The sequence below is a fragment of the Narcine bancroftii genome, chromosome 8 (assembly GCF_036971445.1).
Source record: "Narcine bancroftii isolate sNarBan1 chromosome 8, sNarBan1.hap1, whole genome shotgun sequence".
In the NCBI taxonomy this organism is placed as follows: domain Eukaryota; kingdom Metazoa; phylum Chordata; class Chondrichthyes; order Torpediniformes; family Narcinidae; genus Narcine; species Narcine bancroftii.
The window spans coordinates 102,500,082-102,516,494 of NC_091476.1; the positions used below are offsets into that span (position 1 = coordinate 102,500,082).

Here is a 16,413-nt window from a genome sequence, read left to right on the forward strand (position 1 = left end):
GTTGAGGAAAGACAGGAAGGGGGCAAATCGTAAATGCAACCATTCAGAAAGGTTGTAATGTGTCTATTTCAACGCTAGGAGTATATGGGTTAAAGGGGATGAACTTAGGGATTGGATCAGTACATGGAACTATGATGTTGTAGCCATTACTGAAACCTGGATGGAGGAAGGACAGGATTAGATGATGCAGGTACCAGGGTGTAGCTGTTTTTAAAAAAAGAGGAGGGGAGGAAGAAGCTGGGGGCAGTGGCATTGTTGCTTAAGGATGGTATCACAACTGTACAGAAGGAGGACATTGAGGAAGGTGTGTCTACTGAATCAGTATGGGTGGAAATCAGAAATAGGAAGGGAGTTGTCTATAGGCCCCCAAATAGTCTCCCGGACACTGAGAAGCAGGTAAGCAGACAGATTTTAGAATGGTACAGGAAATACAGGATTGTAGTCATGGGAGAATTTAACTTCCCTAATACTGACTGGGACCTCCCGACTGCAAAGGGGATGGATGGGGCTGAATTTGTTAGGTGTGTTCAAGGATTCTTGACACAGTATGTGGACTGGCCGATGAGATGAGAGGCCGTACTGGATCTGGAGCTGGGTAATGAACTGTGTCAAGTAGTAGACCTCTTGGTGGGGAAGCACTTTGGTGAAAGAGATCACAACTCCCTTTAGTATAGCTATAGAAAAAGATGAACTCAGGCTAAATAGGAGAATGATTAACTGGAGAAGAGCTAATTATGAAAGGATTAGGCAGGAACTAGGGAATATTAATTGGAAATAAATATTCAAGGGGAAGGGCACAGAAGTAATGTGGAGGAAGTTAAGGGACCAATTGAGCTGCGTCCAGGCCAGGTTTTATCCCACTAGGACAAGGAAAACATGGTAGGAAAATGGAACTGTGGATGATGAAACAGGTAAGGTGACTTGAGGAGAGGAAGAAGCAAGCCTATGTTAGTTATAGGAAGCAGGGAATAGATAGGGCTCATGAGAAATATATAGAAGCCAGGAAAAAGCTTAAGAAGGAAATTAGGGGAGCTTGAAGGGGGCAAGAAAAGGCTTCGGTGGGTAGGATTAAGGATAACATACGTATGTAAAAAATAGAGATGACGAAAGTGAAGGTAGGACCACTAAAAGATAAAAGAGGCAACATGTGCCTAGAATTGGAGGAGGTAGGGGAAGACCTGAATGAATACTTTGAGTCAGTATTTACAAGAGAAAAGGATATTGATCAGGATGAAGTCGCAATAGAGCAGGACTATGTGCTGGACAATTTGGTGATTATGGTAGATCTTCTAAATAGCATCAAGATTGATAAATCCCCGGGGCCAGGTGAGATATACCCTAGGCTCTGTGGGAAATAAGAGAATAAATTGAGGGAGCGTTAGCTGGTCTTTGAATCCTCTTTGACTCTGGGGTAGGTGCCATATGATTGGAAAATGGCAAATGTAGTCCCTTTATTTAGAAAAAGGTAATAAGGAGAACCTTGGAAATTATAGACTGATGAGTTTCATGTCAGTGGTGTGTAAACTAATGGAAAGGATTCTTAAGGATAGGATCTACTAGTATTTGGAGAGGTATAATTTACTCAAGAATAGTCAGCATGGCTTTGTAAAAGGAAGATGCCTCACAAAGCTATTTGAGTTCTTTGAGGAAGTGATGAAAGAAATTGATGAGGGTAGGGTGGTAGATGTGGTCTATATGGATTTCAGTAAGGCGTTTGATGAGGTCCCCCATGAGAGACTCATCCAGAAGGTCGTGGAAACTTGGCTATCTGGATAAAAAATTGGCTTGCAGGAAGAAGACAGAGAGAAGTGGTGGAAGGGAGGTACTCAGCATGGAAGGCAGTGATTAGTGGAGGGCCACAAGGATCAATTCTCAGTCCCTTGCTCTTTGTGATTTTTATAAATGATCTGGTTAATAATACAGAAGGTTGGTGAGTAAGTTTGTGGATGACACGAAGATTGGAGAAATCGTAGATGGAGCTGAAGGTTGTCAGAGGTTGCAAGAGGATATAGACAGGATGCAGTGTTGGGCAGAAAAATTGCAAATGGAGTTCAACCCGGACAAGTGTGAGGTGGGGCATTTTGACAGCACAAATCGAAAAGCTGAGTTCAGGGTTAACGGTCGGTTAATTAAGAGCAAAGATTAACAGAGGGATCTTGGGGTTCATGTACATCCCTCAAGGTAGTTGCTCAGGTTGATAGGATAGTTAAAAAAGCCTATGGGATTCTGGGCTTCATTAATAGGAGGCTTGTGTATAAGAATAGAGAAGTCATGTTGCAGCTTTATAAGTCTCTGGTGAGACCACATTTGGAGTACTATGTCCAGTTCTGGTCGCCTCATTATAGGAAGAATATGGAGGCTATGGAAAGGATGCAGAGGGGATTTACCAGGATGTTGCCTGGATTGGAGGGCACATCTTATGAGGCAAGGTTGGCAAAGCTGAGACTTTTCTCTTTGGAGTGTAGAAGGATGAGAGGGGACTTGATCGAGGTCTACAAAATTATGACAGGCATAAATAGATTGGACAGCCAATACCTGTTTCCTAGGGTGGGAATAACAATCACTAGAGGGCATATGTACAAAATTAAGGTAGGGAAGTATAGGGGAGACATTAGGGGTAAGTTTTTTTTTTACACAGAGAATTGTGAAGCCATGGAATGCCTTGCCAGGAGTGGTGGTAGAGGCTGAAACATTAAAGGCCTTTAAAAGATATGGATGAAAGGAACGTGGAGAGTTATAGGGTAGGAAGGATTTAGCACAACATGGAGGGCTGGAGGGCCTGTACAGAGCTGTAATGTTTTAATGTTTAATTAATGTTCAACATGCACCAAAGCGATGCCCTGCCTATGGAAAAGTCTCTAATAAGTGCAAAGGGCAGAATCATTTTGCAAAGCAATTTTTTTCCAAAGGGGGAAAAAAAGAGAAGTGAAAGTGTGTATACTGTACACACTATAGAAGGAACTGCTCTCAGTTACACACTTTTTGTGGGCATGGTAGTGCAGAAAGAGTATAAACCAACAGACACTAAGCAGCCAAGCATGAACAAAGTTGAGCAGTGCAAATAGATTGTGTCATTGCATACAAATAGAACAAATATTCCTTTCACGCTGGACACAGGGGCAAAGGTCAATTTGAACTGTGAGCATAACATCAGGGCAATGAAGATAACACCATACATCTATGCAAATCCTGTATAGCTCAAAGTCTACAATGGACAGAGCAGCGACAAGAAAGGTGCATGTAAACTCAAGGTGAAAATTAAAGATAAAGAGCAGTAGTCCCAGATGAACGTGAATCTCTGCGTAGTGACAAAGCATATGAAAACTTAACGCTAGTCAAGAAGGTGTACCACATTAACAGCGCCAAATGCACAGAACACCATAGAGGAAATACTGGATCAATTTCCAGACATCTTCAAGGGATTTGGAGTTCTACCATTCATATAGTTAAAAGAGGATGCACAGCCAGTAGTGCATGCCTTGATGTGGGTTCCAGTACCACTAAAAGAAAAGCTCAAGCAGGAACTTGATTGAATAACATCACTAGGGGTCTTAAAGAAAGTGGAGGAGCCCATAGAATGGGTGAATTCAATGGTGTATGTCAAAAAGAAGAACAGTGACCTATGTGTGTCCATTGACCCAAAAGACTTGAATACCAATATAAAGAGGGAACATTATCAGACTCCAGTCAGCGATGAAATTACAAATGAGATGGCTGGTGCAGTTTTTCACTAAATTGGATGCATCCCAGGGCTTCTGGCAAATAAAACTGCATGATAATAGCACAAAATACTGTACATTTAATACACTGTTTGACTGAAACACTTGTCTGAGGATGCCTTTTCGAATTTCCTCAGCTCTGGAACTGTTGCACATCATAGAAGGTATAAATGGGTTACATGGATGACATGATCCTATGGGCATCCACACAAGACAACACAACGATAAGCTCATCAAAGTGCTACAACGCATTCAGAAGTATGAATTAAAGTTAACTAGAAAAAAACATCAGTTTGGTGTGAAGGAAATCACCTTTCTGGGAGATAAACTGTCAGAGTCAGGTGTGGAGCTAGACAAAAATAAGGTGAAAGCAATTCTAGATATGACAAGACCCACTGACAAAAAAGAGCATATTGAGAGTGCTGGGAATGATGAATTGCATTGGCAAATTTATTCCAAACCTGCCTTCCAAAACAATGTACCTAAGGAAGTTGTTACAGGACAAAAGTGAATTCAAGTGGCAGCTAATCTTGAGGAAGAATGGGGACAACAGAAGACCATTCTAACTATAGAACCAATGTTTTTCTCTTTCTTTGACACATCCAGAAGAATAAAAATATCTATGGAAGCTTCAAAAGATGGAATAGGTACCGTACTACTTCAGGCTATAGGAGAAGATTGGAGGCCAGCAGCACATGCATCAAGGATGATGACAACGTCTGAATGTCGATATGCACAAATAGAGAAAGAGTGTCCAGGTCTTGTCTGTAGACTCGAGAAATTCCACAGTTATGTGTATGGCCAACCAACATTCATGGCAGAGACAGACCACAAGTCATTAATAGCCATAATCAAGAAAAATATCAGTGAAATGTCACCATGAATCCAAAGACTGATGATGAAGCTACAACGTTATGACTTTGAATTAGTGTACACACCAGAGAAACTTATTATGTTAGCTGATGCATTATCCAGGGCAACGACACAGAATGAAGCACATAATGAGAGTTCTACAGAGACAGATGTGAATCTCCACATGAACCTGATCACTGAATCTCTTCCCATATCTGACATGAAGTCCAAGCAGATCGCAGCTGGAAAAGAAAAGAATACAGTTCTACAGAAGGTCATCAAGAATCTGAATAAGGATGGCCTGGAGGTGAACGTCAGCCATACCTCAACATCAGAGCTGAGCTGAGTGTTGTCAATGGGCTTCTGCTCAGACAGAGCAGGATTATCATTCCTCAATCAATGCAACAAGATATGCTGAAAAGAATGCATGAGGGGCACCTTGGCATGGAAAAATGCAAGAGGAGGGCCAGAACTGCTGTTTATTGGCCACTGATAAATGCTGACATTGACAGGATGGTTTCAAGCTGTGAGACCTGTTTGAAACAACACACATAGCAGATTGATCTTAACTGAGTTACCAGCACCATGGCAGAATGTTGAGACTGATCTGTTCCACATGGATGGAAATAATTACTTGCTGGTTATTGACTATCTATCGAACTATCCGGAGATGCACTGCTTCATAATATCTCCTGCTGCTTGCATGAACAAATATCCAAAATCAATCTTTGCATGACATAGAATTCCTCAAATGACAATGGACCATGGTATAGTTGTAGAAAATTCCAGAACTTTGCAGAAGAGCAAGGTTTTCGACATGTGACTTCATGTTCTCTGCATCTACAGTCAAACAGTAAAGCAGAGAAAGGAGTTCACATAGTTAAATAGTTGCTCAAGAAAGCACTAGACGGTGGCTCAGATTCATATCTATCTCTATTGAGTTACAGAGCTTCACCACTTGAACATGGCATATCACCCATTGAGCTTCTGATGGGACGTAGTCTATGCACCACACTTCCCTACTCTGCAGACCCAAACAAGAACAGAGTTGTTGAAGATGTCGAAAGGAAACAAAAGCATCTGTAATGGACACAAAAAGCAAACTTTGACAAGTCAGCAAGAAGCTTAGGCCCACTGGTGCAACATGACGCAGCTAGACTCAGAGATTCCAACACCTGAGACAAAAAGGCTACTATTCTGGAGGAAGTAAATCCCCGATCCTACACTGTCAAAATAGAGGATGGTCAAATACTGAGAAGGAATCGAAAGAGCCTGCTGAAAACACAGGAAACTCTGCAGGAACAGACAAATCCAAAAGATCCAGCCTAAACTGCAACAGAGGAAAGACCACAAGTGCTAGAGAATAATGGACCAATAGAGCTGACACAAGCACCTGTGTTAAGAAGATCCACATGTGTTACCAAAGCACTTGACAGACTTAATCTCTAAAAGAAAGAATACTGCACACTTAAAAAGTTTTGCTGTTAATATTTGTATATATCTTTGTGTTGAACTGTAAATTGAAATGAATACCGTATTAGTGTGTCAGGTTGTTAGATTAAACATCTCAAGTAGTGATAGAGTGCTAGTGACATTCCCAACCACTAGAGGGAGTCAGAGACTAGTTTGTTGCAGGTTCGGTTGGATTCAAAATGGATGCCTCCACACGGTCCTTAGTGAGTTCTTTAGCTAATATAGTTTTTTTTTTAAAGAACCCAAGTTTCTTTATTAGAATAAAAGGAACATCACAATGGAAGGGTTTTAGGGAGGGATTTCAGTGCATGGTGGCCGTAGGTAATAATTATCAACTCCAGCAGCCCAAACTATTCCACAAAACTACTGGGTCCAAGGCTCAGACACCAATAACTTGCTGCATTTCTCCTTTACCCATCTCTCATTTTCCTTCCTCACAACTCTCTACCCTTGTTTGGAGACAATTGTTTTCTGGTACATACAGAAGCACTAACCAGCTGTGGTTCATAGTTGTGATTTCTATCTCATTCAGCAAGTTGCAGAATAGATAGGCGCTTTGCTCCACTTTGTACCTCAGCTATTCACTCACAGTTCACTGTACTTCTTGTGAGTGAGAATCAAGGTCCCTCCATAAGCAACAGCGGTAGAGTTCTGACCTTATGGAATGTGTTTAGCTAATTATCTCCCTCCTACACAGAAGGAGGAGCATCAGCATCTTCATCAGAGCTAATAGTTAGGAACAGTGTGGCCATGCTGGTGACCCCCACGACTTGGAATTAAATAGAAAAGGAATTTCAGAATCTCCCTTTCCAAACATTATTTCAGGGCTCGCTCAGATTAGTGGCTCCACACAAAACCCCTAACATCATGTAAATTCTCTGTTTCATCCATCAGATTCCCCTCACTTAAAATGTTGGCTTGTGGCCCACTCTCTTTCACTAGGGCTAGTCTCACCAAGCCCCAGAGTAAACCCACCCATCCTTCATTGCATGGAGAGGAGCCTAGATGTACAAGAACCAGAAGCAGTGATGAATGAAGAGTGGTGACTTCCTCACCCCTGTGGAGTGAATGCCTCTGGAAGCATTGCCTGTAATTCCACCTGCTACCAGGGAAATCTCTAGCACCATTGGCAGAAGCCCACAGCAACACCTGCTCTCACACATTATTTTAATATTAGTCAAAGCATAAGACAGATAGAATCAGGAACAGGATTGTCTTTATTCCCTGGTGAAGTTTTCACTTTCAACTTTAACTGCTTCACTTCGTCGCCTGGAAGTTAAAAGTATGAGGATTGGTTACTCAAGAGATAATTGCTCACTAATATGGTTTGACTTTTGAAGTATCAAAGGTGTTTTAAAGAATAGGAAGAAGAGTCATTTTCGGAAAGCTTCCTCCCCTTGGTGTCTTGCCCTCTCCATGAAAGAAACAAAGTCAACAACAGCCTGCCTGACTTCATGAGATTACTCAATCCTGCCAAATGAGCCAATCAAATTTATATCAGTAAAAAAACTCTCCAGATTAGAAATGAATTGCAAGTCACAAGCAGAGCATTGCAAGAACACAAAAAAGTACATTATTGTGTCCCTGCCGATCTGTCTCACTAGAATATCACTTCATAAAATGAGCAATTGCCCAAAATTCCAATTCAAGCTACACAATAAAGAGTTAATGCACTAATTAAAGAGCAGAAGGGTTATCCGACTCGTTACACATTAACAGTATAATACATAATAACATAATGAATTAATACGCTAGTTATACTGTAACAAGTTAATAATCTGCAGAAAGTTTTATTGGAAAATTTTTGATTCTCTCAAGGGACATGGTAATAAGTGGTTTCATTCCCATCAATGAGTGAGATGGGAAGTTCCAGATGTTATAGTTTGATGCAGCAATGCTGATTTCATACCAGAACTAAACGTCGCAGCAACACCACATTCTAATCCCAGATGGCTCTTTGGCATTAATGAATGAGGCCCCAGCATCACTGCCAAACGCAAGTAACTGGAATTGCAAATAAAATGGTATGGGACAGCAGGATGACTCACTCCCAGTATTAACATTCCCCTAAACAAACCATAACAGTATTCTCAATCATCAGTAAAGTGATGGAAGCAGCTGTTGACAGCAATACCAAGCAGCCCTTATTCACTAGTAACCAATGCACGGAAACCCAGACAGGACAACTTGACTCCACATCCCTTCGCAGCCTTGTTTCAAACACAGATCATGGTGGCAAAAGTAACAGCCCTCACCGTCAAAGCAGTTCTTGATGAAGGATAAGATGAAGGAGCCTTGATGGAAGGGGAAATACTCTTGCAGTGGAAGACATTCCTCTGCTCACAGATGGAGGAAGGGGAGTGGGGGGGTCTCAGTCATTCCCAAGTCAGAACTGCTGCGATGTCCTAGATCCAAACAATTTCCATCAGATCAGTAGAGGGGATGATGGATGGCAAGAGTGCAGCACTCAACTCCATTCACAGCTCTTTGCAAATGTAGCAGTGAATAGATTCATGCAGCGAACATTAGATAATATTCAGGCATGCACTAATAAATGATGTGTAACCTTTGTGCCAAAAGTGCCGGCAACAACTCCAATGTGAGATAACAAACACTTATGTATGATGCTCAGAGCTCTCTCCACCTTCAATATTCTGGTGGTCACCATTAGCCAGACACACAATTGGATTGATCAGGTAACTATCTCAGTGACAAGAGAGATCGGAGACTGGGTGACCTGTGGTGAGTGACTCACTCTCTTACACGCCAAGGCCTTTCCAGATTCTACATGTATCACGGCGTGGCGTGGGAGTTGCTCTGCATTAGGTGGTGAATGCAGCACAGAAGTGACATAAGCCTCCTCCACTCCATCAGTACTTGTAAAAGCAGCTGGCACACTGAAGGACACATCCCACCCTGGCCTCACTCTCTTCTGGGAGAGAAAAGATTCAAGGGTGTGAAATCATGCACCAACATGTTGAAAGACAGTTTCTTCCCTGCAGCCTTCAGGCTCCTGAATGAATCTCACAATAAAGATCTCATGCTGCCCTTAATATCTACTAATTGACTTTTTCACTGTGACACAGCACTACAATGTGCTCTTGCTCTTCTACTTTATACTGCTATATGCACATTCGAGTTGACTTGCTGGAACTGCTTACAATATGTACCCTCTCACTATACCAGGTCTAATGTGGCAATGAACTCAAACAAGGCACTAGCCACGATAAGGGTGGAGAGGGCAATGCCAACAACTTAGGATAATCTACACCCCATCCAAGACAAAGCAGCCTGCTTGATTTCCACACATACCCATCCTAAACACTCATTCCCCTCACTATTGAAATTACTTGACCAGGCTACTCCAACTTCGTTGCCTAGACTGTTCCCTCTAATGTCTTTGGTTTATTTTTTCGACTCTCTTTTTCCCCAGAATATGAAGCGACGGATGCAAGAGAATTTGTGGAGAACCAGAAGGATTTTGAGCCTACGTTTAACGAAGCAGTAGCCGTTTTCACACCGCACTTTGTCCCGGTGAAATTCCCGGGAATTCAGGACCTCCAGGGCCTTTCACACTGCAGTCCAAATTCCCAGGAATTTGCCCTCCTTGGCAATTTAGGGGGGGGGGAGGGGATCCTGCTCCCCAATCAATGACATGTTTTGCACTCACAGGAGTAAGTTCACCCCCATCGGTCCATCGGTCGCCCACTTGCTAACTCCCTCTCCCCCTTCCACTGGCCACTGGCATGCATCCCCCCCCCCCACCCCCGCACTTCAGCACATTGCGACGTCAGCACAAATGCTGGATGAGTGGCTGACCCCTCAGGGATATCCAGCTGCGTAAGGGATTACAGTTAACGAGGACGGCCATTCATCCCACATTGTGCTGCCATTGCGACGTGCTGAAGCAGCCTGCTGTTTCAGAAGGTAGGTATGTTTTCATTTTAATTGCCTACGTGACACAAGACGCAAGCACTGACATCACAAGGTTTACCCTGTGAGGCCATTTGTCTTTTTACACTGGGTGGTCCAGGAACATTTCCCGGGGCCGCAGCCCCTACATATGACTTCACGAGAGGGATCCTGGGAAAATTACCCAAAAATCTTCATTTTACAATGCAGTGTGAAAGTTGAGAAGGGGGAGGCACATCGGGAACAGCTTATAGGATACCAAATATAACATCAGCTCTAGGGGTTGGGGAAGGGGGTTGGCAAATTCCAAGACTTGAATGATCCAGACTTTAGTCATTCCAATTAACTCAACAACCTGAACATGCTTCGGGTTGATGGAAAGGGTTAATCATAATTTTAATCGGCTCAAGAATCAGAAGAACTTTTTTTGTCAAATCCTCAAGAATGGGATAAAAAAAACAATGGGAATGAATATTCTTAATCGCACTTCCTACAGGAGTGGAACAAGTCACAGCAGAACAAAAACACACCCACATGGAGAAATTATATTTCATGGGAATTAGCCTGAACAGTGGTGTAATCAACAGCAATTTAACACCCACCTACAACCTCAGGCCTCATACACAATCAGTGGAGCAGGACACAGCTCAACATACTCTACAGCTTGCCTGTGATTTACTGCTTCCTGAAGAATTCATGGAAATAACTGAACTTCATACCAAACACAAGCTGACTCTCCTTACAACAGGCTTAACAATGCAATGAACCACTGACACACCAATCATATCACTGGGCAATTAGTCTTGCTGCACACTTTCCTCTGTCATCAGCTAAGCAACAGTTAAAATGATTCCACAGTCAACTCAAATACTTGAAGGATTCAAAGATCATATTTCGTCAGAAATAAAAGTACCATTCTTGCAAAATGTTATCATCTCAAAATGTTAATTCTGTTCATCTCTTCATCAAAGCATCAAATTTCCTGTTTTTATTTCTGAATTCCAGTGTCTGTCACATTTTGTGAAAATGAACCAGTGAGAAGATCAGGGAGCACCACTTTCCTCAGATATCTCTAGTGCATTGACAGATACTGTCAGAGGGGGCAAACAAACACCCTATTCCACACCCACACCCAATGAAATGGGTGCCATTTATGTAAAAGCACATGATCCATCAGACAGTTTGCACTGTGAATGAATTTCTGAAGTAATGCTTCACCTAGCAACGACTCCACTCGACTTTAGGCATACATGTGTGGAATGCAGACCTGCGTTTGTGACAAATGTTCCAGCTGCAAAGGCTCACACTTCTGAATTTTACTTCCTTGACAACTTCTGACTGTACCTGATTATTACACTGGAAAATGAAGATTTTGCTTCTTGAACAATTTTGGGTGTATTTTATGGATTTTGGACTGCTGATCATGAAGATCACCTTAAAAGTTTCCTATCATTACTGTTTTGTAAATATAACCCATTTTTTTGATTTCCTATCCTATTTTTAACATGATTCAAGTGAACAAAGCCAAGAAGAGCAACATATCATTTCCTGGGACTTCTTCCCTGCTGATCTTGGTGTGGTCAATGACGAACACGGTGAAAGGTTTCACCAGGACATTGTAACCATGGAAAAGCGGTAGCAGGGCAACTGGAATCCATCAATGCTAGCTGAATATTGTTGGACACTGACACAAGAGGCATCAGATGCTGAGTACAAATGAAAATCAGTGGCAAAACACTTTTTGGTCAGTTGAACTAATGCAACGTGTCAGCATCATTATGCAATTAAATGAACTAAATAAAATTTAATTCAAAATTTCTCCAACTTTATATGTGATACAGCAAATCTGAAATTATCTTTGTGTTCATTTTGAAGATGTCTATCATTATCCCCATTTTTTTCAGGAAGCAACCCTTTTGAAAAAACAATTGTTGTCCAGTGTTATAAGTCATGAAATAGACTTCCTGGCTGCCATCCTGCATCCCATAAATAACAGAGACAATCAGGGTGAGGAGTCAACTTCCATAAATGCATGCCTCTAATACTAATCCGGACAACTAAATGAGAAGGAATACCGAACAGAACTCTCTCTTTCTGTTCTTCATTTCCACCACCTAAGCTGCTGGGTGGGGTGGGATAATTTGCAGGTCAGTTTTTGGAAAACAGGAAGAAATAGACCATAAGGAAGAAGAAAATCCCAATCAGTAAGTGTCATCATATCACAACTCTTCTAAACTCTCTCAGCAGTCAGACGAATGATCCAATCTGCATGTCTCCATTTACGAATTCATCTCTGAACAGATACTCATGGTTAACCCCTCCTCAATGGTCTTCCCTAGAGCTTCTTGTGACTCTGCAGATGTTCTGCAGCCTTCCTTCACGTTTCCGACAATGGACAATGTGCTGAAAATGCAGTCAGACACCGTCCAACCTGGGAGTCCCAAGAAATCTTCACTGATGGGTATTAAACAAGTTAAAGGCATGCGTAGCTGTAATACAGCTGAGCTTCTTGTTCTGGAGCTGAAATACAACTAATCTTGCCTCTAAATTCCCTTATACTTCTAAAGATAAGAAATGTCAAGTTCAGTCAGTCACTGTGGCACAGAATTGAAAAGCCTGCTTTCACAATGGTGAAGGTATGCATACACAGTCAAACAAACTAGATTTAAACAAGGGCTCAGGCCCGAACCTTCCGTTACCTTTTACTTCCTATGGATGCAGTATGTCATGCTGTGTTTCTCCAGCACTTTTGTGCTTTGCAAAGTAAACTAGATAATTGGATAGCTCAGTAACAAAGGTTCCAAGAGGGGAAACAGATATGAACATAGGATTAGGAGCAAGGGTAGGTCATTACAACACTCAAGCCTGCCTTGAACCTCAACAAAATCATAGGTGTTATGTCTTCATCTCAACGCTGCATTCACACCTAGCCAGGACACATCTTACTCACATGATTATCAGGAATTTATCTACCTCTGTAATAAAAAATATTCAAAGACTCTGTTTCCACTCTCCTTTAAGAAGAGTTCAAAAGATTCACCACCCTCTTGGTACTAAATCTGTCTCACTTATTTATGTTTTAAAAAGTGACATTAGTTCTGGGTTCTCCCAAAAGAAAAACATGATCAAACCCCCCCACCCCCCCCTCCCACCCCAACAGGACCCTCATCAGCTCCAGCAGATATGTCACATCTATATTCACCAAGGAGAAGGAGGTGAGAAAGAACAAGTTCAGGAACAGGTACCCAGATAACCTGCAGCAGGTCAGTATTGAGAAGGAGGTATTAGATACATGGCACATAGGGGTTGATAAATTCCCATAGCTGGATGAGATCCATTAGTGAAACACAATAGGCTGCAGACACTGAGACTGCAGTAGAAACATTGAAATACTGGAGGAACTCAGCTGGTCTCTTCAGCATCTATAGGAGACAAAGATATATTGCCCAGGTTGCTGTGGGAAGTAATGGTGGAGATACCTGGGGCCTAATTGAGACTTCATTTTGTTCGAAGGTGGCATGAAGGATAGTTATTCCTTTGTTTAAGAGCAGCAGGGATAAGCCAGGCAATTACAGGCTAATGAAGTTAAAATATGAAAGTCTACTACAGTATTTGCATTTCCTGCGTGGTGCCCATTTCCACACAACTGTCACTCCAGAATATGCAACCACATTGGCCAACCTTTAGCAGATTTGTTAGTTTACCACACTCCTGCTCTTATTAAAAATCCCCCCAGTATTCCATTGTAAACAAGACTAGCAAATCCGAATTTGCAGGAAGGAACCCAAAAGGAAAAGCAGTGGTGGCAAAATTCTGATAAGGAAGATGGAAACTCAGGAGAGCGGGAAATGCGTGCTCTCACTTCTCAATCTCTTGGCTTACTAACACCCAAACGTTCAATAAGCCACAGTTTTCTCATCCTAAATACGAGGAGGTTAATGCCACCTTCTCAAGCTTCCAACCCCTCTCATTTGACTCCAGACCTTTGTGCCCCAGACTTCAAGTTAAACTCAGCTTGTTGCTAAGCGTTCAAGTTCCTTCGATATCCACCCACCACAAGAGCACAAACCGTCATCACTAACCAGAATATATTCTCTTTCCCATCACAGGTGGATTGTCCCACTTCACTCTCCCAGGATAACACTCCCCACTCACTCCAGCCCCTCCTTATAGGAGTGGGGTCATCTATGTCCAATACATAGAACACTACAGCATCAAAATAGGCCCTTTAGTCTGTGTTCAACCTTTTTTTTTGTCAAGTCCCACTGACCTGCACCCAATCTGTAACCCTCCATATCTCTCCCATCCATGCACCTGTCCAAATTCTTATTAAATATTAAAACTGAGCCTACATTCACCACCTCAGCTGGCAGCTCGTACCACACGCCCACCACTCACTGTGTGAAGAAGTTCCCCCCTAAACTTTTCCCCTTTCACCCATGTCCTTTAGTTTGTCTCTCTCCTAACCTCAATGGAAAAAAGCCCACTTGCATTTACTCTATCAATATCCATCATAATTTTGTATACCTCTCTCATTCTTCTATGCTCATTCTACAATCTCAAGTATGATCCACATGCCCCAACCCCTTATCCCCTTCCTCATATCATTGACCCCCACCTGATCCAGTTGCCCCCTCCCCTGAATCACTGACCCCACCTGATCCAGTTGCCCCCTCCCCTAAATCACTGACCCCACCTGATCCAGTTGCCCCCTCCCCTAAATCACTGACCCCACCTGACCCAGTTGCCCCCTCCCCTAAATCACTGACCCCACCTGACCCAGTTGCCCCCTCCCCTGAATCACTAACCCCACCTGATCCAGTTGCCCCCTCCCCTGAATCACTGACCCCACCTGATCCAGTTGCCCCCTCCCCTAAATCACTAACCCCACCTGATCCAGTTGCCCCCTCCCCTAAATCACTGACCCCACCTGACCCAGTTGCCCCCTCCCCTGAATCACTAACCCCACCTGATCCAGTTGCCCCCTCCCCTGAATCACTGACCCCACCTGATCCAGTTGCCCCCTCCCCTGAATCACTGACCCCACCTGATCCAGTTGCCCCCTCCCCTGAATCACTGACCCCACCTGATCCAGTTGCCCCCTCCCCTGAATCACTAACCCCACCTGATCCAGTTGCCCCCTCCCCTAAATCACTGACCCCACCTGACCCAGTTGCCCCCTCCCCTGAATCACTAACCCCACCTGATCCAGTTGCCCCCTCCCCTGAATCACTGACCCCACCTGATCCAGTTGCCCCCTCCCCTGAATCACTGACCCCACCTGATCCAGTTGCCCCCTCCCCTGAACCACTGACCCCACCTGATCCAGTTGCCCCCTCCCCTGAATCACTGACCCCACCTGATCCAGTTGCCCCCTCCCCTGAATCATTGACCCCACCTGATCCAGTTGCCCCCCTCCCCTGAATCACTGACCCCACCTGATCCAGTTGCCCCCTCCCCTGAATCACTGACCCCACCTGATCCAGTTGCCCCCTCCCCTGAATCACTAACCCCACCTGATCCAGTTGCCCCCTCCCCTGAATCACTGACCCCACCTGATCCAGTTGCCCCCTCCCCTGAATCACTAACCCCACCTGATCCAGTTGCCCCCTCCCCTGAATCACTGACCCCACCTGATCCAGATACCCCTTCCACTGTATCATTGACCCCACCTGATCCAGGTACCCGCCCGCCCCACGGGCGATGCCCCCTTCCTCCCCCCCCCCTCCCCCGTCCGCTGCCCCGACCCCCACAACCTCCCACCTTTCTCAAGTCGGCGAGAAGGGTAATGAGGCTCCCGTCACTTTTCTTGAACTCGATGCTGATGGAGTCGGTGTCGGTATCCGCTTGCAGCGTCTCCTCTCCGACCAGCCCGTCCGCCAACCGGACGCGAACCCTCAGCCCGGACACCAGAGCTTGCGCCGGTCCGACTCCGGCCGCCAACACCAGGGCCAGCAGGAGCAGCAGCGGTCGCCGGGGATGCGCCGCCGCCGGCTGCAGCCCGCCGAGCATCGTGAGTGCCCGCAGCTCAGCGGCTCTGCCCGATTCCGCAGCAAGTTCCCGGGCAAGTCGGCGTCATGGTCGGTCCCCCTCCCCGCCCCCGCGGCCCCAACCGCAGCTCCAATCTCAAACTCTCTGCGACTCTGAGCCCAACTTCTCCTCCCGGGACATCCCGTCACTTCCTGCAGCTCCGCCCGCTTGCAACAGCTCGAAAGCCGCCGCCTCCCTCTGCAGAAAGAGAGCTCCAGGAGAGGTGGAAGAAAACGTTCGCCAAGAGTAATGCGAATCCACATAAGTGGTGGGGAAACTCGGCAGGACGCGGAGCAGCCACAGAATTGCACTGCAAGCGGCCGCAGACTTTCCAAAGAGGAGGCTGGTCACCCGGCACAGCAGCCCAGCTCAGACCCATTGGAAGGGCACCTTCGTGGGACGTCTTCAGCCAAGGGGAACTCCGCTG

At 44.5% G+C, this 16,413-nt stretch overlaps 1 protein-coding gene across 1 annotated transcript in view; it reads right to left on the reverse strand.

Moving 5' to 3' along the window:
• Positions 1-16,121, reverse strand: part of oafa (OAF homolog a (Drosophila)) — a 52,598-nt gene extending 36,477 nt beyond the window's left edge. The window contains exon 1 of the mRNA XM_069894608.1: positions 15,720-16,121. Coding sequence (XP_069750709.1) covers positions 15,720-15,968 — 249 coding nt within the window. The 5' untranslated portion in view covers positions 15,969-16,121. The remainder of the gene's footprint in view (positions 1-15,719) is intronic.
• Positions 16,122-16,413: the final 292 nt, after the last annotated feature.